Source organism: Centropristis striata, chromosome 7 (genome assembly GCF_030273125.1).
Source record: "Centropristis striata isolate RG_2023a ecotype Rhode Island chromosome 7, C.striata_1.0, whole genome shotgun sequence".
In the NCBI taxonomy this organism is placed as follows: domain Eukaryota; kingdom Metazoa; phylum Chordata; class Actinopteri; order Perciformes; family Serranidae; genus Centropristis; species Centropristis striata.
Window position 1 is genome coordinate 9,920,803 of NC_081523.1, and position 27,338 is coordinate 9,948,140.

The 27,338-nt window shown below is 37.7% G+C and overlaps 2 protein-coding genes across 2 annotated transcripts in view; one reads left to right on the forward strand and one right to left on the reverse strand.

Annotated features, from left to right (window-relative positions):
* aacs (acetoacetyl-CoA synthetase) overlaps window positions 1–14,665 on the reverse strand; it is a 39,995-nt gene extending 25,330 nt beyond the window's left edge. Inside the window, exons 1-8 of the mRNA XM_059336872.1 lie at window positions 14,341–14,665; window positions 12,947–13,050; window positions 11,257–11,377; window positions 10,173–10,286; window positions 5,825–5,922; window positions 4,070–4,184; window positions 3,540–3,621; window positions 3,214–3,367 (exon numbers count right to left, since the gene is read on the reverse strand). Coding sequence (XP_059192855.1) covers window positions 3,214–3,367; window positions 3,540–3,621; window positions 4,070–4,184; window positions 5,825–5,922; window positions 10,173–10,286; window positions 11,257–11,377; window positions 12,947–13,050; window positions 14,341–14,479 — 927 coding nt within the window. The 5' untranslated portion in view covers window positions 14,480–14,665. The remainder of the gene's footprint in view (window positions 1–3,213; window positions 3,368–3,539; window positions 3,622–4,069; window positions 4,185–5,824; window positions 5,923–10,172; window positions 10,287–11,256; window positions 11,378–12,946; window positions 13,051–14,340) is intronic.
* A 6,523-nt stretch (window positions 14,666–21,188) lies between these two features.
* Window positions 21,189–27,338, forward strand: part of gak (cyclin G associated kinase) — a 29,261-nt gene continuing 23,111 nt past the window's right edge. Inside the window, exons 1-2 of the mRNA XM_059337123.1 lie at window positions 21,189–21,548; window positions 26,590–26,651. Of these exons, the coding sequence (XP_059193106.1) occupies window positions 21,407–21,548; window positions 26,590–26,651 (204 nt within the window). The 5' untranslated portion in view covers window positions 21,189–21,406. The remainder of the gene's footprint in view (window positions 21,549–26,589; window positions 26,652–27,338) is intronic.

A 27,338-nucleotide genomic window follows, 5' to 3' on the forward strand; every position in this document is an offset into this window, starting at 1 on the left:
TGAGGAGGATTTTTTTTCATTATGCAGTTCGAGAAAAAGTCAAAATAACGAGAATAAAGTCAGTGTCAGGAAAAAAGTTGAAATACGATTTCAAGAAAAAAGTAAAAATGACGAGAATAAAGTTAACTTTGTTTTCGGTAAAGTTCAGAAAGAGATTTACAGATTTGTGTCAATAAGTCAACAGAGTAACATTGTTTTCAGAGAAACGGCATATATCTGAACAGTCAGGTAGACTGCAAGCTACAACCTGATTTTCATAAATGTCATAAAATGGGCAATAACTACAATATTTACGGGGGTATTAGTACTAAAATCCCCCTGCATATAAATAAGCTATTCTTTGTAGTAGGCTACCACAAGATTTTGGGGAAAATCTGCTTTTATGTAATTTATGTGAATTTTTTAGACATATGTTGTATTATATTATATATTATATAAGTATTTTCTCAACATTGTACTTCAACTTTATTCTCGTCATTTTCAACTTTTTCTCAAACTTAATAAGGATTTGGACGTCCCGGTGGCTCACACTGGTAGAGCGCTTACCACATGGCCGTGTGCTTGCTACAGCGGACCCGGGTTCGAATCCGGCCTGAGGTCCCTTTGCTGCATGTCTTCCCCTCTGTCTCCCCCTTTCTATCTGTCTATCCAATAAAGCAATAAAAATGCCAAAAAAATAATCTTTAAAAAAAAAAAAAAAAACTTAATAATGATTTATTTTTTTCTCCTACATGGCCCTAATCCTCTTCCAAACATTCAAAAACAGCATGTAAGGTTTTTTAAGACTAAAACACACAGGACCTTCTTTAGACAAAATGTGCAATCTGTGTTAAGGTGAATTCTCCAACTTATCACAGCGGATAGGTTATTATCGCTGGCGGTGAGTAGAAACTGTATAAGTATGTGTGACTGTGTGTGTTTAAGTTTCAGGCCTTGATGTGTTAATACAAACAGGTGCTCAGTGTGTGAGCGCGTGAGTGTGTGCATATAATCTTTGGCAGGACTCAGCTGCCATACCCGTCCTTTGGTGCGTGCCATCTTGCTACTGACAGCATGTTAACAGAGCCGTAACAAAGCAGAAAGCGCAACAGTGCCGGGGCTAATTGGGAGAGCCAGAGAGGAGTGCCAGCGTTGCAATACGAAATGTTTTCACCAGCGCATTACTGTCCAATTATCGGCGGCACGGGGAGAAGGAGGGGGCACACAAGAAAGAGACAGAGAGGAAGGCAGTAATAGAAAGAAAGAAGAAGGAGGTGGAAGGAAACGGAAGGAAATCATTGGGGGGAAGAAAAAAAAAAAACTAAAAAGAGACTCTGAAATGGAGGACTAAGTGTAAAAAAATGAAAATGCATGCAATTTAATAATAGAAAAAACAATATGAAAAGTAGATGGTTAAAGCAGGAAACAGAAAAATGGGGAAAATAGGTATCTCCGAGAGGGAGAGAGGGAGAACGTTTTGTGACAATGTGTGAATGCATTTGTTTGAGTGTGTTAACCCGTTTTGTGTGTTGAGTGTTTCAGCCTTTAAAGTGCAGTGGTCCTTTTAAAATCCCACATACATGTAACACTCCCTCACTCAGATGTGGCATGCAGCATTTAAAAAAAAAAAAAGTCATTCACACACTCTCCTGAGAGCGAATAACCTTTGGAAGATATGGTGATGGAGGTTTGCTGCCATCTTGTGGTGGGAAATGTAATAAAATCACAGGCTTACAGTTAATAATACTGTGAAGCTGGCCAAGAGTGACTCAAATTTAGTCATAATTTGATTAAAAATGTTCCTTTTTCTTTGATGAAATGTACTGTAAAATAGAAGTATGATAAAATCACAAAGCATGACAAAAGACTCCCACAAGTGCTTGCACTATACTATTAACACATTTGTAATTTCAGGATTACATCATAAAGCAGCCGTTTTGCTCTTAATGTTCCAAGTGTGTTTTTATATCTATTTCTCTATGACAGCGGTGGTTAGCCCATTAGCCTCATATTTTAAAATGATCAAAAGCTCTAAACAAGATACTAAACGGACCTTGTGGTGAAGTTTTTTTTTCAACTGCCATTGCCAAGGCCCACAGTTAAGTTGAAACCTCTCCAGCCAAAATGAATGAAAACATGAGCATATAACCATGTGTTATACCATAACAACTGGGCAAAGTCTGTTTTCTGATCAAAAAAAGCTCCAGAAAAAGCTTTGATCAAATGGACCCTGTGGGGAGATTTTCAAAAATCTAGAATTTGGGTTTTACTAAACAATTTCAACTATTTTCTTCGCCTTCTTCTGCTTTTTCTTAATGTTTTTCTTCTTCTTGAAAGTTCTTATTGAGAACATCCCCTACTTTTTATATTGTTCACATTTGAGGCACTTGTTCTTTACTTACGTATTTCCATTTAATGTAACTTTTTACTTCTATTCCACAACATTTTGAGGCAATTATTGTACTTCTTACTCCACCACATTTAGCTGCTAGCTTTAGTTTCTTTCCAGATTGTCAGGATTTAACATTAAAAAATAAAATCAATTTAAAGTGTTAAGACATTTTTTTAATTAAACCTATTAACAGTATATTAAATACTTAAAATGAGTCCTACCTTTAGAAAATTAAAATGTGGCTTACACAAATGCATCAATAATAATATTCCAATAATATATTTGGAATATACTGTATAAAACAATCTGAGAGGGGCCATTCTGAATAACAAGATACTTTTCATACTTTAAGTACATTTTGATGCTGAGGTATGTTTTGAATGCATAACTTTTACTTAATTTTACAGTGTGCTATTAGTAGTTTTACTTCAGTAAGGGATCTGAATACTTCTTCCACCACTGTTCACATGTGTATTTATATAAATAGTGTGCACTAGATAGCAAACTGTACACATGGGCCAACCCAGGAGAGCTCTGCAAACAGATGCAACCAGCGTGTGCTAATGTGTGTGTGAGACAGCTGCTGTCCACCGAACACTCGTGTGTCAGTGATGAAAAACTGTGCAACCTAAACGGCCAAAAAAAGAGTCACTTTGTTTCTGATTCAAAATGTGATCCTGGATCCAAATGTTTTACATAAGTCAATTAAATGTTTAACAAATACAAACAAGTATACAGGGTGCCCTACAGGTCGGCCATTGAGATGCAACACTCTTTTTTTTAATAAAATAATCAGCAGTGTGTGAATGAGAGTGATGCATATTTATGTTTTATTTTCTTACCCCAGCAGAGTGGACCATACATTTAGGAGCTCCTGTGGTGCCAGAAGAGTACATGATGAACAAAGGATGATTAAATGGAAGCTGCTCGAACTCCAGCTGAGGAAACTGGTCGCCCTCACCACGACCAGATGACAAGAAATCATCTATAAATACACTGTGGAGTGAGAAAAAAAAGAGAGCAAGAGAGAGAAAAAAAGACGGAAAGAATTAAAGAAAGACTGACACAATTTGTGAATAACAGAGTATATCCATAACCTGCTTTATGTCATATGAAAAGTGTGTTTCAGTTTCTCAGTTTGAGTGTAGTTGTATCCAGAAACACACACCTGTTGGGGATCTTGGAGAGGTCAGTCTCATGTTTGGAGCGAGCGTAGGGAATCACCACTATTTTCTTCAGGTCAGGCAGACCTAGAGAGAAAAAGAGAGAGTGATTTATTTTGTTAGAAACTCAAATATGCTTCATAACTCTCTGGACATTCCTCTTCATACTTTACATCTATCTACTAGTATCTGTTATGCATTGATTCTTTTCAACAGTTTAATTTAAACACTTATTATGATCCCAGTAGAGCAACTTTATTCGAGTCTACTGGTCTTACTCTAATAGTCTAATGGCTCTTTCTACTTGTCAGCAGAAAAAACTTTTAAGTTTTAATTGCTGTAAAGAGACCAAATCATCTTTAATATATATTTTTTTAAATCCTGGCACAGTATGACTGTCTCTGTCGCTTCAGCAGGTTTTTAGCTGAAGAAGCCAAATGTTTTTATTATTACTAGAGTGAATTGATGGTCATCTTGGAATAAAAATCAGACACTTGTACAAATGTATGTTCAGACACATTATGTGGGTGCCAACCTTTGACGACACTGGTCAGCTTTTCCATGTGGTCATGTGTTTTGCCGTTGTAAACCACAGCTGCAACAGAAAAGATCAGCTTGGGCTGGATTTGAGAAAATCTGTCAAGGACTCCCTGAGACAAAAAACATAGAGAAAGAGTTCAAACTGAAGAAGAGAACACAGCAAAATAAATCATAATTTACTGCAGTAAGAGAAACAAAAATATCCCCTGAAAAGAAAGATTTTATCTTACATTCCTCCTTAAGTACAGACAACACCAGTGCAAAACGTAATTTAATGAAGGTTCTGAACAATATAACTCAATATTGTACATACAGTCAAGGAAAAAAATATTAGACCACCCTTGTTTTCTTCAATTTCTTGTTCATTTTAAGTTGTGGTACAACTAAAGATACATTTTTTTGGGAATAGCTCATAAGAGTTTAATTTAAGAGCTAAAATCTAGCCATTTTCCATGGTTTTCTTTTCTTATGAGCTATTTTTGTTGTTACCACATTTGTCCAAACAAATGTATCTTTAGTTGTACCACAACTAAAAATGAACAAGAAATGGAAGAAAACAAGGGTGGTCTAGTAATTTTTTCCATGACTGTTTGTACATTTCCATCTATTTAAAACAGGAAAAATATCACCTAACTTCCTACACTAAGGATGAAAGCATGCTTTTATTGTACATGTAGTTCTATGGTCTGCCAGAAGGGGCAGTAGCACACCAGAAACAAAAAGCAGAGAGCAAGATGACACTAAGACCATTGAGGAAAGAGTTGCTGTAGGATTGAGTTAATTACAATCACGCTTACTCATACACATTTTGCCTGACAGATTTATTCTCCCTTTCCTTTATATGTATGCGTTTGTTTGCATATGTGAGTCTGTTTTGCCACAATCTTAATTCCCCTGCAGGAGAGGATAAAAGACCATTGACCCAGTGCAGCTCAGTACTATAGGTGAAGGCTGAGCTCTACCGGGATTAAGAGATAAAGGTTGCCACTCTGACACTAGTACTTAAAATATTATGCTTTTCTAGCACTGATGTCCTTAACAGTCCACAGAAATGCTTTGTCTAAACCAGCTGATTCAATATTTTTGGTTGCTTAAGGTGCTTAAATCCCTCCTGCATGGGAATTTATTCAAAAAATATAATTTAAATGACAAAGTACACAGAGAAATTAGGTGTTGATGATACAATGGTATGAGAAAAATTCAAATATTAAGTGCTTAACAAATTAATTAGACCATCGGTTGATACCACAGCTGGTTATTTTAACAGCATTAGTAATTACAAAAATATTTTTTATCTATCTTAAATTGTTAATACACCAGTATGTAGAAGCTCTTTAACCAAAATTATATTTTGAATGCTAAAATATAATTTTAATTTTAAAATCTACTCCAAAAAAATGTAAAAGTAGTAAAGCTCATTGTAATATCTTGATTAAGATGTCAAATTATAGTTATTTACTTGCATTCCTGAACACAAAAATTAGTTTTAGTGGTTGAATGTTCAGCTTGATTAATATCTGACTTCTCTGTGAAGCCCAGTGAGCCCAGTGGGAATAAAAAGGTGAATTCAGTTTTTTATCTGCCAAATAAATAACAATAACATTTTTAATTTTAAACAAGCTTTTGAAAGATTTCTTAAATATTTATGTTTTCTCGTTTTTTTTGTAATGACAGTTGGTCTAATAAATTAGTTAAACACTGTATGTATAGAAAGAAAAACAAACAACAAATGGTATAATATAGTCCTTACATTGACTCCAAAGTCGACAGATGTGGAGCTCCAAATGGCTCCGATGCTGGCTGCTGCCAACATGGCTTCCACTGCATGGATACCATTAGGCAGGTAGCCTACAGAGGGGAAGACAGGAGCAAAACATTAAGTGTTTACTTCATATTGACAAGATTTATTTACTGAATTACCAGACAACATGCTATATCAGGAAAGAACATATGGGCCATATCGCCAAGCCCTATCAGGAATGATTCTATTGTTTGTTAGATTTTAAGTCATTTAGGTTATCTAGCAGTAGTAAAATGAGAGCAATTGGATTTGTTATGTAGTCTCTGTCTTATAACTTTAGAATAACGCACAGTAGGATACCTTACTGAGAGAAAAGACAAAGGGAGAGCATGGAAGGTAGAAATATAGAATGATATTGAGCAGAAATAATATGGACAAAGAGGCAAAGAGGAGGATAAAGGGAATGAGAATGTAAAGAAAAAAAAGGAGAGGGAGGGAGAGCTGATGAAAATCAACCGTGGCAGTGAGAATATTTCATTCTTAACAAGCAGGGCTGAGATCATAACTGCTGTCTTGCTGTGATGTACGGGACTCCTTGATCGATAAAGGAAACGGTGCCCAAGGACATTACAAGTCTTTTCACTGGACGGACACAGAAAATCAGAGAGACGGAGAGAGCTTATCTGAAGTCAATGCAGCCATCCACTTGTGACAAAAGTTACCAACTAAACTAAAAGAAAAGAGAATATTGTTAATTATGACTTAAAGTAAAAAACATTTTCTTGACAAAGCTCCACACAGAAGCTACGTGTACCTAATCTAACATAATAAAGCAATTACACAGCCAGTAGTTCCAGCAGAGCACTCTGACTGGTCAAAGGCAACCATGCTGTCACTTTCTATGATTCATCACTAATCAGGGTTTTATTGGTTGCTATGTTGAGTCCTGCCGTAACCAGGAAGCTGCTCCTGGCTGGTTACATCTTTGGGCTGACACATCACCATCCTGCTACACCTGCTACACCTGCTCCACAGACACACTCATCAATTATTATCCCCTCTCCTCTCCGGACCAGGACAAATAGCGTCATGGATCATAATCTTACGACAACACTTCGCTTGACTGCCTCTGTGGCTGCTGTTATGATAAACCACTATCTGTCTGTTGTATAAAAACGCTGCTTATGGCGAAGGAAAACACTGCTTTTCTAATCTGATTAATCAGATATACTGCTATAAAACTCTTCAGGTTTGTTGATAGTCATTGAATGAAAGTCAACTTGTTCTTCAGGATGTTGACAGGTAAAATAAAATGCATTAACACAGTGTTCTAACATTTGGCTACTATGTTCTTATCCTACCAATTTATGACAAATATACTGCATTTAAGGACTCATCCTTCTTTATCTCTCTCTCTCTGGACAGTGTCTTGATGTCTAATGATGTCATATATTTATCCATTTTTAATGACACTTTCACTCATTTTTATTATTTAGAACTGACTTTTTATTGTTCGTCTATTTTATTTATTACCTGTTAATTGTGTTGCTTGTCTGCACTGTATTGTTAGCTGCTGCTGGGCCCTACAATTCTCCATGGGGATGAATAAAGTAGCGATCTATGTATGTATCTATCTATCAAGTACCAAGAGCCAACATTTTCCCCTTAAAATTGAGATTTTAGCCCTGTAAATTGACCCACTGGTTTAATATTAGCTGAGGAAAAAAACTTTGATGTAAATCTTTCCCAGACACAAATTTCATGTACCATTCTACTAAAATAAGCTATGTCGTTGTTGTTTTTTTAATCAAATCGTGCATTGTTTACATCATAGGAGATGTCCTTGTCACTGCCCTTGTGTATGTGTGGGAGAGGAAAGGAAAGGAAATGAAAGGAGAGGAGAGGAGAGGAGAGGAGAGGAGAGGAGAGGAGAGGAGAGGAGAGGAGAGGAGAGGAGAGGAGAGGAGAGGAGAGGAGAGGAGATTTAAGTCTCTTGTTCAGCACTGTTGCGCAATGTTACAGTATAAAGTTGTCATTGGTAACATTTCTTAGTCATCTAAAAACCTCTGGGTGTTGTCAGTGGTGGTTTACATGACACATATTCCATGTAATCTGTGAGTAATATCCTCGAATCAGAGTTAGGAAGTGTGTGCTACAGAAAATATGTCCTGGTAGTTAAACATTTCCTTTAGTTTCTGATCCTTTTATTGGAATGTACAAGCTGCACAAATTCCAATGGTGTAATTTCTATTATTTATACATTTTTATTTGTTTGTTTGTTGTAACATTTTGCAAGATATTGCTGCTGCATTTTTGTTTCATATTGCTGACTCTAAAATCTTATTGCTCAACAGTAGAAAACTGTGGTTGCACAATGTGTGTGTTTCTAATTACGCAAAAAAAACAATGCATTCCCCTATTGAAAAAAAAACAGTAGAGGTGAAGGCTCGATACAAGCTTCATAATAGGGTGAAGGACGTTAAAGGTTACAGGACCAAAGGGAAGCAACAGAGCTGAAGTGCACGAAAGGGAGAATACATACGTGTGAGTGTGTGAGTGTGTGTGAGTGTGTGTGTGTTGGCTCTTTTCCTGCTATTAAGGCTGGCTTGCTTCATCAGCTAAGTGCCTATATATCTTCTGGATTACAGACAGTGACAAGATATTTTAGTTGCAGCCGGGGGACAAGGACATCGCTGTTTCTAACACACACGAGTGTGCACACACATTTTAAACACACGCACAGATTTTGTGTTTAGATATGTGAGGGAAGTAATGGGGAGATAGGAGAAAGGAGGCATGAAGTGGGTGGGATCTCTCTCTCTTTTTCTCCCTCCATCCCTACAGTCTTTCTAATGAGATTCCCACAGAGCTTAAGTAATTTAGCTAATGGATTTCCCTACCGCAATATCCATCTTCCCTCTGAGCACACACACTCGCACTAACTTTACACACCCTGGTTGTTCCCGGACAGTGTAGCTCAATATGTGCATGTGGAAAAACAACCACAGTCACATTGCTGCTTCAAAATAAAAAGCGGGGAACTTTTGAATATATGAGGGCCAGGGAATATAGATTACTTGACTTTCTTTAGGGATTATGCCAGAATACAGTCTTAGAGTTGGTGTCAATGGATCAACTTTCTGGGTCAAAGCTCCTGAGGTTAAGGACTATAAGTACAACTTTCTCTAGTTCACATCCACAAGCATTTTCTGTAACATCTTAACTATTGTGCCTGTTTTGTTAAGCTTAGGCTCCTTAAAAAATACTTAGGCACTAAGTCCAAGTCTTCAGAATAAACCCTTTTTATGGCATTGTGTTGGCTGAGATGTTGATGATATTTCTTATGTAAACAAACATGCATGTAAACAAATGTGATGTCATACGATATATACGGACATTTCCTCAATAACTTTTGCTGAGCTGGATAAGTTGACACATGTTTATGATAGCTGACTAAAACAAACTTGTTCATGTAAAACAAAAACGTTTGAATTAACCGTTTTATGTAAGACTGTGTACTTTGTGATAAGAAAACGTCACCTCATGGATTATTTCTTTGATATGCTTTTGTTTGTTTAAAGTAACTAAACTCCAGGGAGCTGAGCAGTTCTAACAAACTCAATGTGTATTTCATCAGCCAGCAACGTGGCAACAAGCAGAGAAGCACTTAAAAGCATTTGACACTCTAATTGTTTTCCCCCCAAAAAATGTACTGTTCACAAATTGGCACAGGGAAATGTATAAAAGCTCCAGTTGCTGTAATGGTGCTCCTCAGTGCCAGTTCATACTGCTCAGTTTGGGGGAATAAATGTTTAAATCTGGATGAATGTACTGTACAGTGGGGTGTGCAGAAAAAAAACATGCATCCTCAGCCATTCCTCCTTGTACAAATATGAAAGTTTTAAAAAAGTAAATGGAGACTTTCAGAAAGAGCTGAAGCCTGTGCCAAGACAGCCAAGCCCTCTCTACCAGAAGGCATAAACACACAGACATCTGCAGCAAAGGAGCCCATGTCCAACTCATGTTGTAACATGTTTCAAATAAGAAAGAAGAAAGTTGGAAGGAGAAAAAACACAGAAATCAGGAGGAGAGCTAATAATCTATCTCCCAATAAATTTGGTAGGTAATTAATTAAGTTGGAACATCTTTTGTTCTCATTTCTAGATTTAAAGATCTTAGTGTCTTTGTGTCCTTTGTATAAATGTACCGTTCTGTTGTTACTTTGTGTTATGTTCCTGTATGTCCTTAACAGGTCTCTGTTGAGAATGAGTCTCACTGAATATGATTATCTGTATAAATATAGGTTACTCTATTGATTTTCCACAGGGAGACAGAAACTGATAAATCTGCCACTCACCTACGACCCTGTCTCCAGTCTGGACGCCCATCTTCCTCATGGCTGCAGCAAACAACGCCACATCGCGCCTCAGCTCCCCAAACGTCACTTTCACAATCTCATCATTTGCCTCCGCTGGTGGACACAAAGAGAAAATGGGACAGAAACAGACATAAATATGTATTATTGTGCAAAACTAAGGAAACTTGTATATTTGTTGATTCGATTAGACATTTAAGGCTTTGTGGGTCACTTTGTGAAAATTGTATTTATTTATGGGATGATCTAGATGCCAATAAAACCCCTGAAATTCAAGTCAAAAGCACAGAAAAAGATAAACAGAAAGGCAGAGATGGAGACATAAATAGAGACTGATGGTGTGGCAGGACAGAGCCACAGACAGGCTCCAGTCCTCTCTGTCTTTGCTAAGTAATAGCCTCCTGACATTCACAGAGGCTCCACAGCATCGTGACCAATGGGCCTCCTCATAATTATATTACAGCTCCTGCAGCAGGTTGTGTACGTGTGTATGTGCACATAAGTGTGTGAGAGGCCCCTCTCCCACCCTCATGCACACACACACACAGATAAGGCAATAAAGAAGGACCCATCCATTAGTATGTGACAGCCCTGAGAGGTAGAGGAGGGGGCAGCAGTGAATCTATTGACAAAGTGACGTATGCAGCCCTGCATCGATGCTGTGATTCTGTGATTCTGTGACTCAAATTCAACCTCTGTTCTTTCACGCCTTCTTCCTCTGTCAAGTTTCTTTTCGGCTCATTTGCAAATACAAACTGTGAAGGTAAACTTGGAAGGAGAACATCAGACTGCAGAAACAGTAAGCAAGGCAAACACAATTAAATTAAATTGCACTGAAATTGAACTTACTCGACATGATTTGGGTGTGTAAATGTATGAGGAAGAATAAAACAAAAAAATCACTGCTGTTTTATGATGTGTTTTGCTTTATGCGTGGCATTAACACAGCTAAGATAAGGGATTTGATTCCCACTAGAGATCAATAAAGCCAACATTCAAGGTGCATGTACTGTTGTATATAACATCGTTTTTAATCTGCATCGTATACTGTACTTTATATACTTACTTGCAGCATAGAGAGCTACTTTATCCTGGTCTGCATGTTTCAGCAAGTTCTCAGCGTAGTTGAGCCGCGCTCCTTTAAACCACTCTGGAACATCCGAGATCCGCTTGGATACATCCACCACCTAGCACACGCCCACAGAACACACACCAGGTACACACACACAGATACAGCATTGTTGGTGACCAAGATCGTGCCTTTTAAAGCTTTAGTGCTCTTGTTGGCAAGGAATTAAGTACACAAATTAGACCGTGAGATAAAAGTAAAGGTGAGGTGAGATCTTTACATTTTAATCAATATGCAACTGTAACATCTGACTGTGTTACTGTACCTGACACAAAAGCTGTAAGGAATTAAACTCGTCAAAAGTGGTGTGTTTAATAGTGTAGCCCACTGTGCATCACTGATTCCAAATATTTGATTGTTAAATGTCTCCATCTCTTCCATCTGATTTCTGCTTGGACTGACAACCTCACAACAGTTTAGGTTGGATAAGAAAATGCCTATAAATAGAATATGAAACGTGGAATTATGTGACGTGGAGTGTGTTATCCATGTGTACAAATGGGGTGTGTATACAAAATGACACAATGCCTCAACCTCAGACACTATTTATTACCTCACACACCCACCTGAGAGGCTACATCCTGGAACAAGGTGTAACACTAAGAGCTTAGACAGTAAATTATATAATAAAAACAATCATTTTTAATCAGTGAAAACCTCATTTTTCAAACTGGCCTTTTAATATAGGCTTGGTATAGTAGGTGTAATTGTAATGTCAATAAACTGTTAGAAATACACCCTACAGTCTTTGTGTTTCAGACATCAAAATGATCACAAACTATAAGCAAAAATGAATGTGTATTGTGTAAATTTTAAGTGCAATTTGTTTGTTCTAGCAGCCACTGTACACGGTTTATGAATTATGTATCTGCTCATAAAGGATGAATCATATCTGATTACTGCCTTTCCATAAAAAATAATGATTGAGGAAGACTGCTTACCAAATCATAACACAATAAGGAAGTGAGATTTACAATTCAATGGGCCTCATTTGGGACATAACAATACCACAGGATGAATGCATGCATTGGATACATAACCTATTGAAGCTATGTGCTCTTTCATGTAACCCGAAACACTGCCAGCTTCCAAGAACCTGTTGTTCCAAATACAACTGAAGCTCATGGTATGTTGTAACCCAAATGAAGTGTATGCAAATCAGGTATAACAATAGGGAAGTATTTTACATGTAGCATCATTAAATGTCAGTCCAATCACAGGGAAATCACAGGAGTTCATTTTAATAAAAACCTGCTTGGACATGTAATGAAAAATGTTGGAAATAAACTAATAAATTCTGGTGGAATCTCTAATATTGTTTGGGGATTTTTTTTACTAGTGGGTGAAATTTTCTTTTTACATTCAAGCATCAGAGGAATCACACAATTTGTTTGTACACATAAAATGATCTTAAATTGTGCGAGGCTAATAAACGACTCTTGGAAGAAATGAACAATAGTGAGTGTCTCTATTCTGAAAAAATCTATTGTTGGCCCTATTCTATTCCAAAAGTATATTTAAAAAATGTGGTTTTCATTTGTATTGTCAGATTTAATGAAAGCGGTTGTTAAATCTAGGCTGACATCAAAGCCATCCTCCTTCAGGACACAGCAGATGTTGGACTCACCTCCTCATACGGTTTGGAGCCGACGACTCCACAGAAGCGCCACACTTGTGCCCAGAAATCTGGGTAGCTGTCCACCGACCACTGGTACAGGTCATTGTAGTTGGCTAGAGGACAGAGAATCAGTGATTAATGCAGACTTATAACAACTTACTGATGTGACTATCAGCTCAAACATACAATATAAAGATGCAGCAGTTGACTGAATGAGAAAAAAAGTTTTGCAGGTAGATCTTAATCAATGTAAACTGTGATTTATCTTGCAAGCCCTTAGGGTATCCTAACTACCAGTGGGAAATCTCTGTCAGCTGCTTAGAAAGCTAAGAATCAACATGCCTAAATACATTTAAATCAAAAAAGAAAGAGATAGAAGGAGGAGTATTTTGGTTCAGTACAAATTCCCAAAGAATTTAACACAAATGTGCAGACAGGTTTGATAATTAACACAGATGTTCAACCCCAATTATGACATTATTAATTATTTTCACACACATATGCCATAGACATCTACACTACCGCTCCCATCTCTCCTGATTACGTAACTCTCTCTCTCTCTCTCTCTCTCTCTCTCTCTCTCTCTCTCTCTCTGTGTGTGTGTGTGTGTGTGTGTGTGTGTGTCTCTCTCTGTGTGTGTCTCTCTGTCTCTCTCTCTGTCTCTCTCTCTGTCTCTCTCTCTCTCTCTCTCTCTCTCTCTCTGTGTGTGTGTGTGTGTGTGTGTGTGTGTGTGTGTGTGTGTGTGTCTCTCTCTGTGTCTCTCTCTCTCTGTCTCTGTCTCTGTCTCTCTCTCTCTCCCCTTCTCCATCCCCTACCCGACGGACCCGGTTTTGCAGCATTCCTCCAGAACCCTGTTGTATTTAATTTACACGGTATCAAGGAGACAATTGAAATAGGCCTCTCTCATTGATAGCCTGGCAGCCCTGCAGCCTGAGGAGCTGGGAGTGACCCCAACAGCAGAGCCAAGCAGAGCTGCAGTGTTGTAAACAGCTTAATTATTATCAAAAAAGGAAGTGCCACGATTATTAATAATCGTATTAACCTATGCATGCAGATATGCGTTTATGCTGATTCACTGTCTTCAGAATGAGTGCCCCCTTTAAATTGTTAAATGGTTGCACAGCAAAGCTAGCTTGGCACATTAAGCAGCTTTAGACTGTGGTTATTTACAGGTAACTGCTGCTAATTACACAACATATATAGACAGCAACAGGGAAACATCGTTTCTGTTTGTGTTCAGCTCAGATATCCATTTTTGTTGGCTCTATACAATCCCACTTGCATTCACTGCAACACCCCCACTCTCTCTCTCTCTCTCTCTCTCTCTCTCTCTCTCTCTCTGTCTCTCTCTGTCTGGGTCCTTGTCTGTCTGTCTGTCTCCCTCCCTCCTCCTCCTCACTCACCCAGATTAAGTCCGTATTCCCCGTTGACCTGTATCCTAAACTTGTCCATCAGTGTGTTCCTCTTTGAGTCCGGGTACCACAACACCTTGCTCTCCATATCCATAATTTTCTCGCTCTTGCTTTCCGTGTCTTTAGACATCTTTGTCTCGTCCCTTTTTTTGTCGGCTGACAGACAGTACAGCGGTTAGCGCGAGTCGCCTTGCTGAAGCTAACTGTCCCTGAGGTGAAGACTCGTGCTAAGTCAAATCACCGGCTAGCTAAGTACTTTGACTGACTGGAGACTTACAGTGCGCGACAGCTAGCGAAGCTCACTGTCAAAGGCAAGCGTGGGGCGGCCGAGGAATACTGACAGGCCACGCCCCGGCGTCATGACGTAGCAGAGCGAGCTGGGTTCAAGAACGCACGGTGTTCAAAGACGTTCAATACAGTGTATGGTTCAATATTGTTATACAACATATGTCACACTGTTAAAATAATCGCCTACGTCATTTTTGTCAAAATTGTTTGGGGTTTTTTGCCTAAATCATCTCCTCATGACGCCGGCCACCTATGGTAAAATCGCCTACATCCTCAGTTGACCAGATCATGTGATTTTACCCCTTTAAGATCACTTATTTGACAATTTGCCACATTCATAGGCATCACATAAGAACACAGCAAAGAAGAGCTAGAGGGAGATTGTATAGTGATCAGTTTAATTTATCAGTGTTTTCCTGTTGACACTAATATTGGTAACACTTTACTTTAAGGTGTCTACATAATTTCCTAGATTGCATTAAATATTTATTTCCTATTTTATTGGAACTATTCCCATGTGCATCAGATATGTCCAGCTTTCTACATGTGCTAGTTTGTGTCTTGGTGTCACTACTGTTGTAGTAATCTATCTATCTATCTATCTATCTATCTATCTATCTATCTATCTATCTATCTATCTATCTATCTATCTATCTATCTATCTATCTATCTACTGTTGTGGCAGTAAACCTCTCATATATTATCTGCTGTAACGTGTCTGACCTGTGTTTCTTGTTCTTTTTTCCCCGAGTTACCAAACTAGCTTCCCCCTTTGTGATTTAAAAAGTCAGGTAAGAATGCCAAATATTTCAAGACCTCTCCCTGCCTGTTTATAAGTGCTTCTGGAATGGATGCAAAAACATAGTAAATATATTTGTATTTATTTATTCTATGAGCCATACTGGAAAAAGCAAGTGACAATTCGTCATTATACTGTGCGTGCTTTGAAATATTCACGTTATTCACTTAGCAATAGAATTGCATTTGCTTTTTTAGAAAACATTTTGTGCATTTTTCAAACGTTTAACCAGAGCACAAAGACCGTATTTGCATCCCGTAGAAGTCTTGAACACCTCCCACACGTGAACGCGCAATAGAATTGTGTGGAGGAGTCTCTCGTGCACGCGGGAAACTTGCCTGTCAAAATGAAGCGTTTTGATTGGCCCTCGGCACACTGGCTCCACATCAGCCGACAGATCGGTCTATGCTGGAGGCGTATCACCAACATCGGACTGGCGTGTCGTTGGATCAATGGTAAAGTAGCTTTTGGTGATTCAATGGAGGCATATTAGCCAATTAGAGAGCGAGATGGTAGGAGCGTTTTAGAGGTGTGCCCAATCAGCGAGAGGGAACAACGACCCTCCTCACTGTCTGGTGGTGCCATCTCAACTTTGATTTAATGTTGAGATTTTCTTTTACAATTTTACCATATCCTGACTAGTTTCCATAGCTGTATGCCCATAAATCACTTACCCTATCGATGGCAATTTTGCAGTAATGAACCATGACCATTCTTTCTTTCTTTTTTCCAATTTGTGGAAATTAGTATTATAGCCCCTTGTTCACCTTCATCAACTAAGTGCGAATGGAAATGTAATCCAATGACAGCAAACATACATTTAATTTAAGTTTTAAAACACTTACAGAAAAGAAAAGAGAATGGAGCCAGGATTTCTTATTCGCCAACATTTAAAAAAATGCATTGAATTCCTCCAAATTTATTTCCTCTTTACTTTATGCACTGTTGTGTGTTGGCTTAGCACGGCAGGTGCTATAAAGAAAGAGATTTGCTGACCAGAATGTTGTAACCTGTCTGAGAGTATTTTGTAATGTGGTATTGGTGTCCTTAAAGGCTACGTAGGACCCAGAGTCCAGGTTGCAAAAATTGAGGCCTCGTATCCCACACCTGAACTCTAATCTGAAATAAGTGGGTCACACATTACAGTGTATCGTCTGATTTATTATATACATAACCCTCTTAATCACACGTTTTGACTATACTTTTATCAAAGGGGCTGTGGTGAGGCCTTGATTAAAGCGTTAGCCAAAACATAGGAAAGGATGTCGGATATGATGATGCCACGAATACCTGGGTGTGGTTACTTCCATTATGTTGCTGCTATCAAACATTAAACTGAGCTGAATCTGACATAGCTGAGGCACTACAAGGAATATTTCAAAGAAAGAAAGAAAGAAAGAAGAGGAAGCAGCTGTTATTGCTCATTTGCTCCCTGCTTACCACAACCGCTTGTGGGACTTCAGTGGAAATGCATGATGCATCGTAAAACATTCTTCCGCCACGACATCCTTTTTTTTTTATAAATCTTTATATTTTCTGAGAAGTACACTGTAATAAATTATTCTGTAGTCATTTAATTTTACTTAATATATTTGATCAAATGTATTAAATATAAATGCGTCCTTGATTTTGAGGCAGTTGTTTAAGTAACTTTAATATAAAAATGTTTGAGATAAAATCTACTTATTTTTGATCACACTAAATATAATCTTTTTGTGTATGTAATTCTAAATCAAGAGAATTTTGAATGAATCCAACACAATAGAATTAGTCCGTTTTTAATTGACAGGCACTTCCTGTTAAGTTGTTATTAACTCAACTTGTAACGTAGTTAGATTTAATAAATAATATTGCGTGCAATCTGTTGCCTCAATTTTATTGAGTAGCTATTGTTTATCTTTTTTTACAGTGTAAGTGAGTGGTGTATATGACAGGCTGTGTTTGATTCAAACTACATTTCTCCAAATATTTTGTAGTAATACAAAACAAGTGCACACACATTTTGTGGTTGCAGTAGCAAACTCAGGTGTGCATGGACATCATGAGCCTTTTGAAAGCTACAAACTAATATCAGCTTTTGTCTTAAAAAATGAACTTAATTATTTCCTTTCTTTATAAAATTGTGTGGCATTGGAAATGTTCTTTTTTCCAAAGATTGCAACCCCCTGCCTTTAAATAACCTTGTACTCTTCAGTAAATTTTGCTTATCATGACTGCATCCTGACTATGTTCCAGTCTCACTGAGATAACCCTTTTTAGTGGCAGATCTGACTGTTTCTGAGACCTGATCTGAGTTGACCTGGAATGGACCCTGGCATCACTCCACAGCAAGAGTTCATTTTGTCTGTTTATCCAGGCTCTGCTCCTCATATTTGCTTTGGTCCAGCCAAAACTCACATTTTGTAACAGGTTACATCTGTCATTTTATTTCATCACGGAATTCTTTACCAATCACTTCTCCTTGGATCCTGTTATGTAAAATGTGTCACTGACGCATGCACACCGTCATTCCTGCTTTATATTTTTGCAATATGTGGCATTTCTCAGCACGATTTAGCAAATGCAGTACAAGTTTATATAAAAATACAAAATAATTGCATGGGCACAAATCACAGCGACATTCACATAGATTTGTACTTATTAAACACACAGACAAACAGACTGAAGGTCAATATTTTTGGTCAACTGCAACATACTCTCTTAGCATTTTTTTCTTCTTTTAAACTTTCATTTGTTTTTCTTTTTTATCATGTTTTTTAAATGAAGAATATCGACTTGACTATGTGCTTATATACCCCTCAGATGGCTTTCATGCTCCATTTAATTTGACTTCTTTTATTTATTTCAGCTTAGGCCTGTATGGCCTTTCAAAGGAGGGTGAGAGTGAATGGCAAAAATGGTTATGTTGGGGGAAAATCATTTTATTAAACAACCTATTTCTTTTTTGGTGGGACATGATGTTAAAGTATCTTCATAAACTTATTTAAGATAGGGCAACAAAATTGACATTTCTATATAAAATAAACAAGTTGACAGGGTTTTGTAAAGACTCACATTGATATAAGCCTGAGCTTAATCCAACACGGGGATTCATTCATTTAAACATGTCTGCACAGCAGCTGCACTACTTGAAAGCCACTCTGTGTGGAGCAGGACGTCAAATACAAAACTTTGAGAGAAAGTCAATGTGTCCAGTAGATGGCGTACTAATACACACAATGGTGTACTGCAAGAATACAGTACTATCCTTGTGTGATCCTGTAGATAACACTTTAGATTACAGCTCTTTTCTGTAGAAGAATGTTATATGTTATAATGTTGACACAAGAGTAGGCTGGGCCTCTTTTCTGAAATAAAGAGTCAAATAAATGTGGCTTTAACAAAGGTCCCAAAAATGTAGACCTGAATATGGATATGGACCTGAATAACCAAGAAGACAAAATGTGGCTTGATTATGGATTGATTTATTCCCAGAGCCTATCCTATACCATACCAGATCTGTTCTATATATTGTGAGCCTAAATTTATGTTAGGCTGGTCAGAGGACTATTGACTTTTCTACATTCAAAAGAAAGTATTATCTTAACATAAATTGAATAAAGGTCTATGTGTCCAGTACAATATTACATTTTTAAACTATAGTAATAATAGTACCCGGAGGTCTTGATGTGGTTTAAAACAGTAGTTTTAATTGACTGTTTTTACTGTTTTCAATTGTGTCTTGCTGTTTTTAATGTTTAGCACTTTGAATTACCTTGTGTTGAATTGTGCTATACAAATAAACTTCCCTTGCCTTGCCTAATAATATCCCTATATGAATCTGTTGATAGTACTTTAGATTACAGCTCTTTTCAGTAGAAGAATGTTATACGTCATAAAGTTTGACATGGCAGTAGGCTAGACCTATTTGCTGCACACAAAACATCTATAATAGTAAATGGGGCCTTAACAAATGTAACAATGTAGACCTGAATAGGTGCTACCACAACTCAATGACCATCAAGATGGGAAAAAAAATCTGAAAAATACTTTTTATGGATTGATTTATTGCCAAAGCCTATCCTATATGAGCCTAAATATATTTTTAGGCTTATTGAATGATCTACATTCAAAAGCAAGTATTATCTTTACATAAATTGAATAAATGTGAAATGTGTGTCTATGTGACCAGTAGATGGCGAACTAATACATGCTATTATGAACTGCAAAAACAATATCCTTGTGTGAATCTGAAGATAATGCTTTAGATTACTGCTCTTTTCAGTTGAAGAATGTTATACATTATAAAGTTTGACACAACAGGCCAGGCCTCTTTTCTGCAATAAAAAGGTTGAATTAAACAGACGTAAATTCATTGTTAAATAATAATAATAATAATAATAATAATAACACATAATAATAATAATAATAATAATAATAATAATAATAATAATAAAAAAATAATAATAACTTTATTTGTATAGCCCCTTTAGAAAACAAAGGTACAAGGTGCTTGACAATAAAACAATTACAATGCAATTAATAACACATAAAGTAAATAATTTATAAACTAATGTAAAAGAAGGAGAAGGTCAATAAAAGGCAATATGATAAAAGTGAGTTTTGAGAAGAGATTTGAGAAAAGATGACAGTGAGTTTGCCTTAAAGTAAATGTGGCTTTAACAAAAGTTATAACAAAGTAGACATGAATAGGTGCTACAAGAGAAACAAATCTGAGAAAGATATTATGAGTTGCTTAAAATCCTATCCCAAAGCATATTACATTTGTTCTAGATCTTCTGAGCCTAAATATATGTTAGAGTAAGTCTATTACTGGTCAGAGGACAATTGACTTTTCTACATTCAAGAGCAAGTATTATCTCTTTACATAAATTGAATAAAAAGCTATGTACCAGAGATGTCATAATCTATCTGTACAAACTGTTTTCTGGCTGCCTGAATTGCAGACACAAACAGACTTTATTCATACTTTCTCATCCAGTTTAACCACATAGAGATTTGAACACGTTGCAACAAGCCTTTGTACATTATGAAAGTTTCATATCGTCACCCTGTTAAAATAACCGCCTAACTCATTTTTTCACGTTTTGCAGTAAACACAAAAAACTTCACCAAAAGTGTAACATATGACATTTATTGATCATTTCAACCAAAAAGGATGTAACAAAGGTTGGCTATCGGCATAGTAATAACACTGTGTGTAAATTATGTAACTTAAGAGAAATAAATGACTTAGTCAATTTTTTGAGCATGCCTTTGTGACTTAAGCAAGATATGGTAACACTTTATTTTGAAGGTGTCTACATAAGAGTCGCACAAGCCTGTCAGAAACATGACATGACAAGTATCATGAGCATTAATGTTACTTCAAAGTGTCATTAATGTTCATGACACATCCCATGTCATGTTTATGAAACGCTCATGTCACTCTTATGTAGACACCTTCAAAATAAAGTGTAACCATATCTTGCTTAAGTCACAAAGGCATGTTCAAAAATTGCCTAAGTCACATTTTATTTTGACTTAGGCATAATAAATCCGCTTAAGTCACACACTTGACATAGGCCATTATCTTAAAGGGGTAAAATCACATGATCTGATCAAATGAGGAGGTAGGCGACTTTACCATAAGTGGCCGATTGAGGCAAAAAAAATTGACAAAAAATGAATTGGGCGATTATTTTGACAGTGTGACGATACATTTTTCTCCACATCACATGACTTAAATCGTGCCCTGACGTCATCACCCCTCACGGAAGTCAGCACTGGCGGTGGTGGCGGCCTCGTCAGCCTAGCAGCAGGAAGAGGATGTTTGCTTCCAGTGAAAGAATAATATCACCTGATCGCAAGTCTTTCTAACAGAGAAAATCACCGGATAGCATTTTCTGCAGAGTCTGCTGTGGATTTAAGCGGCACATTCCCCTCACCCGGAGCCGGCCTCTGTGAGCCTGAAGCAGGGCGCTGGACAAAATGTCCCTGTTCCAGTCGGCACTGGATTTCCTAGCCGGGCCCGGCTCGTCCGGAGGTGCCAGCCGGGACCAGAATGATTTCGTCGGACAGATCGTTGAGCTCGGCGACATGAAACTGAGGATCAAGAGGGTGATCGCGGAAGGTGAGATTGTGTTACCGCTCCGTGAGATCATGATAACATCTTGTGCGGCTAGGCATGCTAGCTAGCTGACCGAGCTAACAGGCTAGCATCAGTACTGACATACTTGCACTGGTAGTCAATGACAATAGCGTTTGCAACTGCAGTGCTATGAGTCACCAGGTAAACACCAGTTGATAATTTAGTTTCGTGTGTGTCTTAACAGGCAGTAAATGAATTTCCAGATTGTGATGGGTGATAACTTTCTGCTTGCAGAGCACATAACCATATATTCTCCCTGATCATAGCTGCAGCTAACACTTTACCTCCCAACCCATAGTTTGTACATACCTCCAACCTTATCATCTTCCTTGGCAGCAGAACACGTTTGACTCAAGAGAAAGAGCATAATAAAGGATGCAGAAAGGCATGCAATGGTGAAAGGAGTGAAAATACCAGTGATCTAAATCCCAACCTCCCACTTAACTGGGCTTTTTTAAATGTGAAATACAAAATACACAAATCTAGTGCCAGACCTCCCTTTTTTCCCCTGATCCATCAGTTTGATCTTTTATTCATATGTTTCTGGCTGAGGCTGCAAAAGAAACAAATGAACAACAAAAGATAAATGCGTTTGTGAAACCTGATGTTTACATTTCTGATTTGGTCTGCAGGTCAGCATCAGCAAACTTTTTGTCCGCATGACACTTTTGAAGATTGACTTGTTTGCCAGTCATCGCAAATGAAAATGGATTTATACAATTTAGCTGTGTCCAATCTCTGTGACCTGCAAAATTATAAGGAACCACTATTCTGCAACCATTGATTATAATAATGTGATCTTAAATAGCAACTTGAGTTTGAATAAATGCACTGACTCTGGTTACAGGATACGTGCAAACCCAAAGATTGTGTTTCCTCTGCGTGGCAGGGAACAGAGATTTTTGTCCCTGTTGCAAAATGCCGTGACAATCTTACTCTACTGTCATGCATTTATAGTTGCATGCAATAGTGGCTGGTAGAGCAGAGAGTAAATGTGTAATGGAGATCTTTATTTTTTGTATAGCATATTCAAAAACCCTGGTTAAATCACATTTAACCAGATATTGTAATTGATTTAGCTACAAATACAGCTAACAACAAATAGTTTTTAAATCTGTTCAGCATGCAGTGACATCAGTGAGGCCCCAAAATAATAAAGTCATTGTTCAGTGTGAACAGTGATTTCAGCATGGTCAGACCTGTAGGTCAGAGTTGAACTCATCCATGTTGTGGCTTCAGTGAATCAGCAGGAAAAACTTGTTCCACTTTCTATGGATTGTATTATCATGGAATTCTGCAAACATCAACCAGCAAAAAAAACATAAATAACTAATTGAAGCTAAATCTTGATCAACTCTAAGACAAAGTTGCCATGGTTACAAAAACCATATTGCTAAAAAGTTTACAAAAGCACCCACATCCAGATGACAAATATAAGATGCTGGACAGAAGAACATGCAATAGACTGAAAAAATAGAATCTGCACACTAGATAAGGCTTCAATAAATATAGATCCAATTTAATTACCACCAAGTGACAGTTCGAACCAGATCTTCATTGAAGAAGTTGTCAAATCTCTCTTTTGTGTTTTGTGAGCCATCTCTGGCCATCTTACTTTAAACTTGCTGACTAATTCTGACAGATTGCTTCATTAAGCTCAAGGAAACGGTTTTCAACAGAAACATGCTTTCCTTTGTAAGCACCAACTTCCATGTCCACATTTCACAACTCTCTCTGACTCAGTCTGAAGTATTCAGTCCAAACTGCGTTCTAAAACGGTGTATAGAAAACAATGCCCTTATAGATATAGTTATGCATATGTTATGCACATCCTCAGCATGATAATTTGTTGAAAAGAGGTTAAAGGAGACACACAGGACTTTTCAAATCAAAGCAGATGGTAAAACTCAAGCTCAGTTTACACTAAATCTTTGCCCCTTTCAAACTCCCATCTTGCTGTTTGAAAGGTGCCTTTGTTGTGTTTCCTCAACAAGGTCTTTGGTGGGAGGACACAATGGATGGTTGTAACCAGATGGTTCTAATTTATTTCTTTTAGAGCCATGAGTAGTTTGTCTGTCTGCTAGTTTGTATCAGCCACTTTGGCAGATAGGCAATGGTTATTTAAGGTTTGTTCCACCTCAAAGAATCTATTTGGGTAGCCACAAAATGCCGTTGGGTAAATTTAGGAAACCACTCTCATGTGTTGCTGATGAAAAACTTCCTCACACAAGTAAGAAGGTGGTTGCCACCATGGTAGTATTAACCTCAGTTTCACCACTATATTCTCTGTATTCTTAAGTTTAGTGAGGCAGAGAATAATACTGGCACGTAACTGAACAGGTTTTCTTAGAAGAGTGGGACCTGACAGGTTTATGCCCTTCACTGAGCAGCTGAAACTGAAGTGAAGGATAGCACTCTTTATTGAAAGCTTGTGTGAATATTAGAGGTGTGAATCAGCAGTGGCCCCACAATACGATTTGAATCCGTTACTTGATACGATATTATTGCAATTTTAAGCATTTTGCGTTATGGTGAGCATTGTGATACAACATGTTTCGATATAACTGTTTAACAGCATTTTGTGTTCTCAGAATTAAATTCAATCAAGAATGGGTTTGTCAAATTAGAGAAAATTCTCAGTCTGTTCATCTCACTTCAGTCTCTTTATTTCTCCGCTATGAGAGTCAAACCCACAGACTGACCAACAAAGTCTTCAGTCAGCCTGAACTGTTATCAAACATGTATGACGACAACAACTGCAGCATTTTATCAAACTTTCCTCAACTTTAAGCTTCACTGCTCTGTATAGCTTCAATACGGCTTGTCTGTGATATAACGTCACATACCTGGGTTCACGCGTCTTTAGCATGTAGCTAAAACTAGCCTCACTTTTCAGCGTTATTGGGACAACTTCCCAACCCAATACCCTGACACACATGGTGCCTATAGATTGCTTAGATCTTCTAGTTTCTTATGATACCAGTGTCTCTGAACACGGTGAAAATACTGAAGGCCGTCCGAACGCTAAATATCGATACTTGGCGGTCATGAATCAATATAATATTGCCACGTTAAGTATTGCGATCCTATGCTGTATTGATTTTTTTCCCCCCACCTCTAGTGAATATGCTGTTTTTCATCCCAGTAATAGTTTAACATAGCCACAAAGATGGTGCCCTGGAAGGATTAAATAACTTTGGTTGTGATGGATTAGGATCTTTCCACCCATTTTCAGTATTTTTACTGGTGTGGATTTGTAATTGGAGCAAAGGTAATGAAGCCTTTCGGTTTGCACTCCCTCCCTTTTGCCAGCGCAGGACAGGAAGACATGTGATCCCCACAGGGACGCATGTAAAGTCAGTGGCATTGCACGTAAAACTTGCCGTGATGATGTCTGGTTAAATAGCTGGTTGTTGTGTGTTGAGTGTAGCATAGGGGCTCAAAAATGTAATAAAAACAGTGGTAAATTTCATCGTAAAGATATAAGGGTTGGTGAGCAAAAACAGGAGTGGCAAAATAAAAGCCCTACCTGTAAAACTTTAAAGATCAGAATCTTGAGCGTGCTCTTTCTTCTAGTTTTCAAAGAGCAAAGCAAGGCTGGTTGTTGATTTACTCGTCCCTATGGTAACCTCCCTCTGGCCATGTTTGGACTGTGGCTTGCTAAAAGGCATAGACCTACAAAGACACACACACACACAGTTGGAAAACACCTGAAAAAGTTAGGAAACCAAAGGCTCTTGTCCAATAACCACAGTGACTTTTAAACTTAAAATATAGCCAACACACATAACTAAAGATGTATATATAGTACTTATGAATAAGCATTTACAGTAATTGTCATAATTTAAATTTTGCAGCAGCATACAGACTTGCTGAACTTCGACCAGTGGCCCATTTTAAGCAACTGGGCTCTCAGTAGCACTTGTGCCATTTTCTAAAAGCCATTGAGAACACTCTGTGCAGTTATCTAGTTTCCTGTGACTGATCAGAGAACAGGAGGAAGGAGAATCAGTTTTTCCTGCTGATACCTGTCTGATTATCACTGCAGCAATGCACATTGTCACAGGTTTCAACCACACCTTCAGTGAAAAGGTGTTTAATCAGTGGCTGCCCACAGGCTACAGAAGTGAGCTTGTGACAGGAGGTTGCTTGTGTTGTGTTCTTCTTGAGCAAGGCACTTAAGCTCCACTTTCTCCAATGTTGCTGCACAGATAGCACTGTGGTGGTTATGCTTGGCAGCTTTTGAGTTTAAATGTTTCTGAGTGTGTGATGCAGGGCACTAATGGAGCGTTTAATGTTCTCTACAGTCAGGTGAAACTGAATTAATTCACTATCTTCTGGAATGGAGTGGAGTGGGATGTGTGGTGTGCTGCTGCTAACTCCACCTACACTGGATTTTTTATTATCATTACAACTCATGCCCTTATGACTGTCTCACGGGACATAAGTGCAATAATCATGAACATTATGTATTAACTATGTTCCCTTACACTACTTGTACTGCAGATTTTATACTGTGCATATGGTACATTTTTCTGATCTATACAGCTGATTTTTAGCATTTTATATATTTTGGATTGGTTAACTTTCAATTGTTATACATGCATTATTCCCATTAACAGTGGATTAATTAAGTGTTATCTTAAAGTTGAAAACTTGCCCCCAAAACACTTTAATAGAGTTAAAAACCAGCTATTACATATTTATTTTTGACCCTTTGTTTGTTTTTAGTTATGTCACAGACTGCTTGTATGTACACAAATCACCAAGTGTAAATAAATAAATACATTCAGGACTCCACACAGCCATTCATCACTCTAACACATTAAAGTACACCAATCATACCAGAACATATTACAACACATCCTGCTCTGTGTGACACATTTCCTGCAATGCACTGAACATCTGAGATGGACAATTATGTAACATGTTCAAAAGCTAATGAGTTCATGTACTGTTCATGTAGATGTAGTTACCAGTAAACAATGCAAGTGGGTTGATCTCTGTTTTTTTTTTCTCACAGGAGGATTTGCCTTTGTGTATGAAGCCCAGGACATGAGCAGTGGTAAAGACTACGCCCTCAAGGTAAAATAGAGATGTACACACTGAGGAAAGTCTACCTGTTGCTGCAGGTGTTATGTGTTGAGCCACTCTCATTTTCTGTTTCTGTGCGACTCAATATTGTACGTTCACTTATTAACTCATTTTTTAGCAGGCACGGCAGTGTCTATAAATGATGCACCAAATCAGGAACTTCTGTTCAATGCACCAAGTGGATGTGACCCTTCAAAATAAAATACTACATATACAGTACTGTACAAAAGTTTTAGGCAGGTGTGAAAAATACTGTAAAATAAGAATGATTTTAAAAATAGAAATGTTAATAGTTTATTTTTTATCAATTAACAAAGTGTAATGTGAGTGAACAGAAGAAAAATCGAAATCAAATCAGTATTTGGTGTGACCACCCTTTGCCTTCAAACCAGCATCAATTCTTCTAGGATATTTTTCACACCTGCCAAATACTTTTGCAAAGTTCTGTACATTAGACACTATGCTGTGCTAACCACATCTTATCAAACAAAATGTGATTGTGGGCAGCTACGTCTCCTGCTATGTTGTCGACCATACCGCTCATACCAGGGACATTCCTTCTGAGCAAGTTGTTTCTTGGAGAATGAAAAAGGCTCAAAGAATCATGGCACAGTTCTGACTATGTGGGGACCATCTGCTGCATACTTTATTATTCTGTCCATGATGTGTACTCATGCA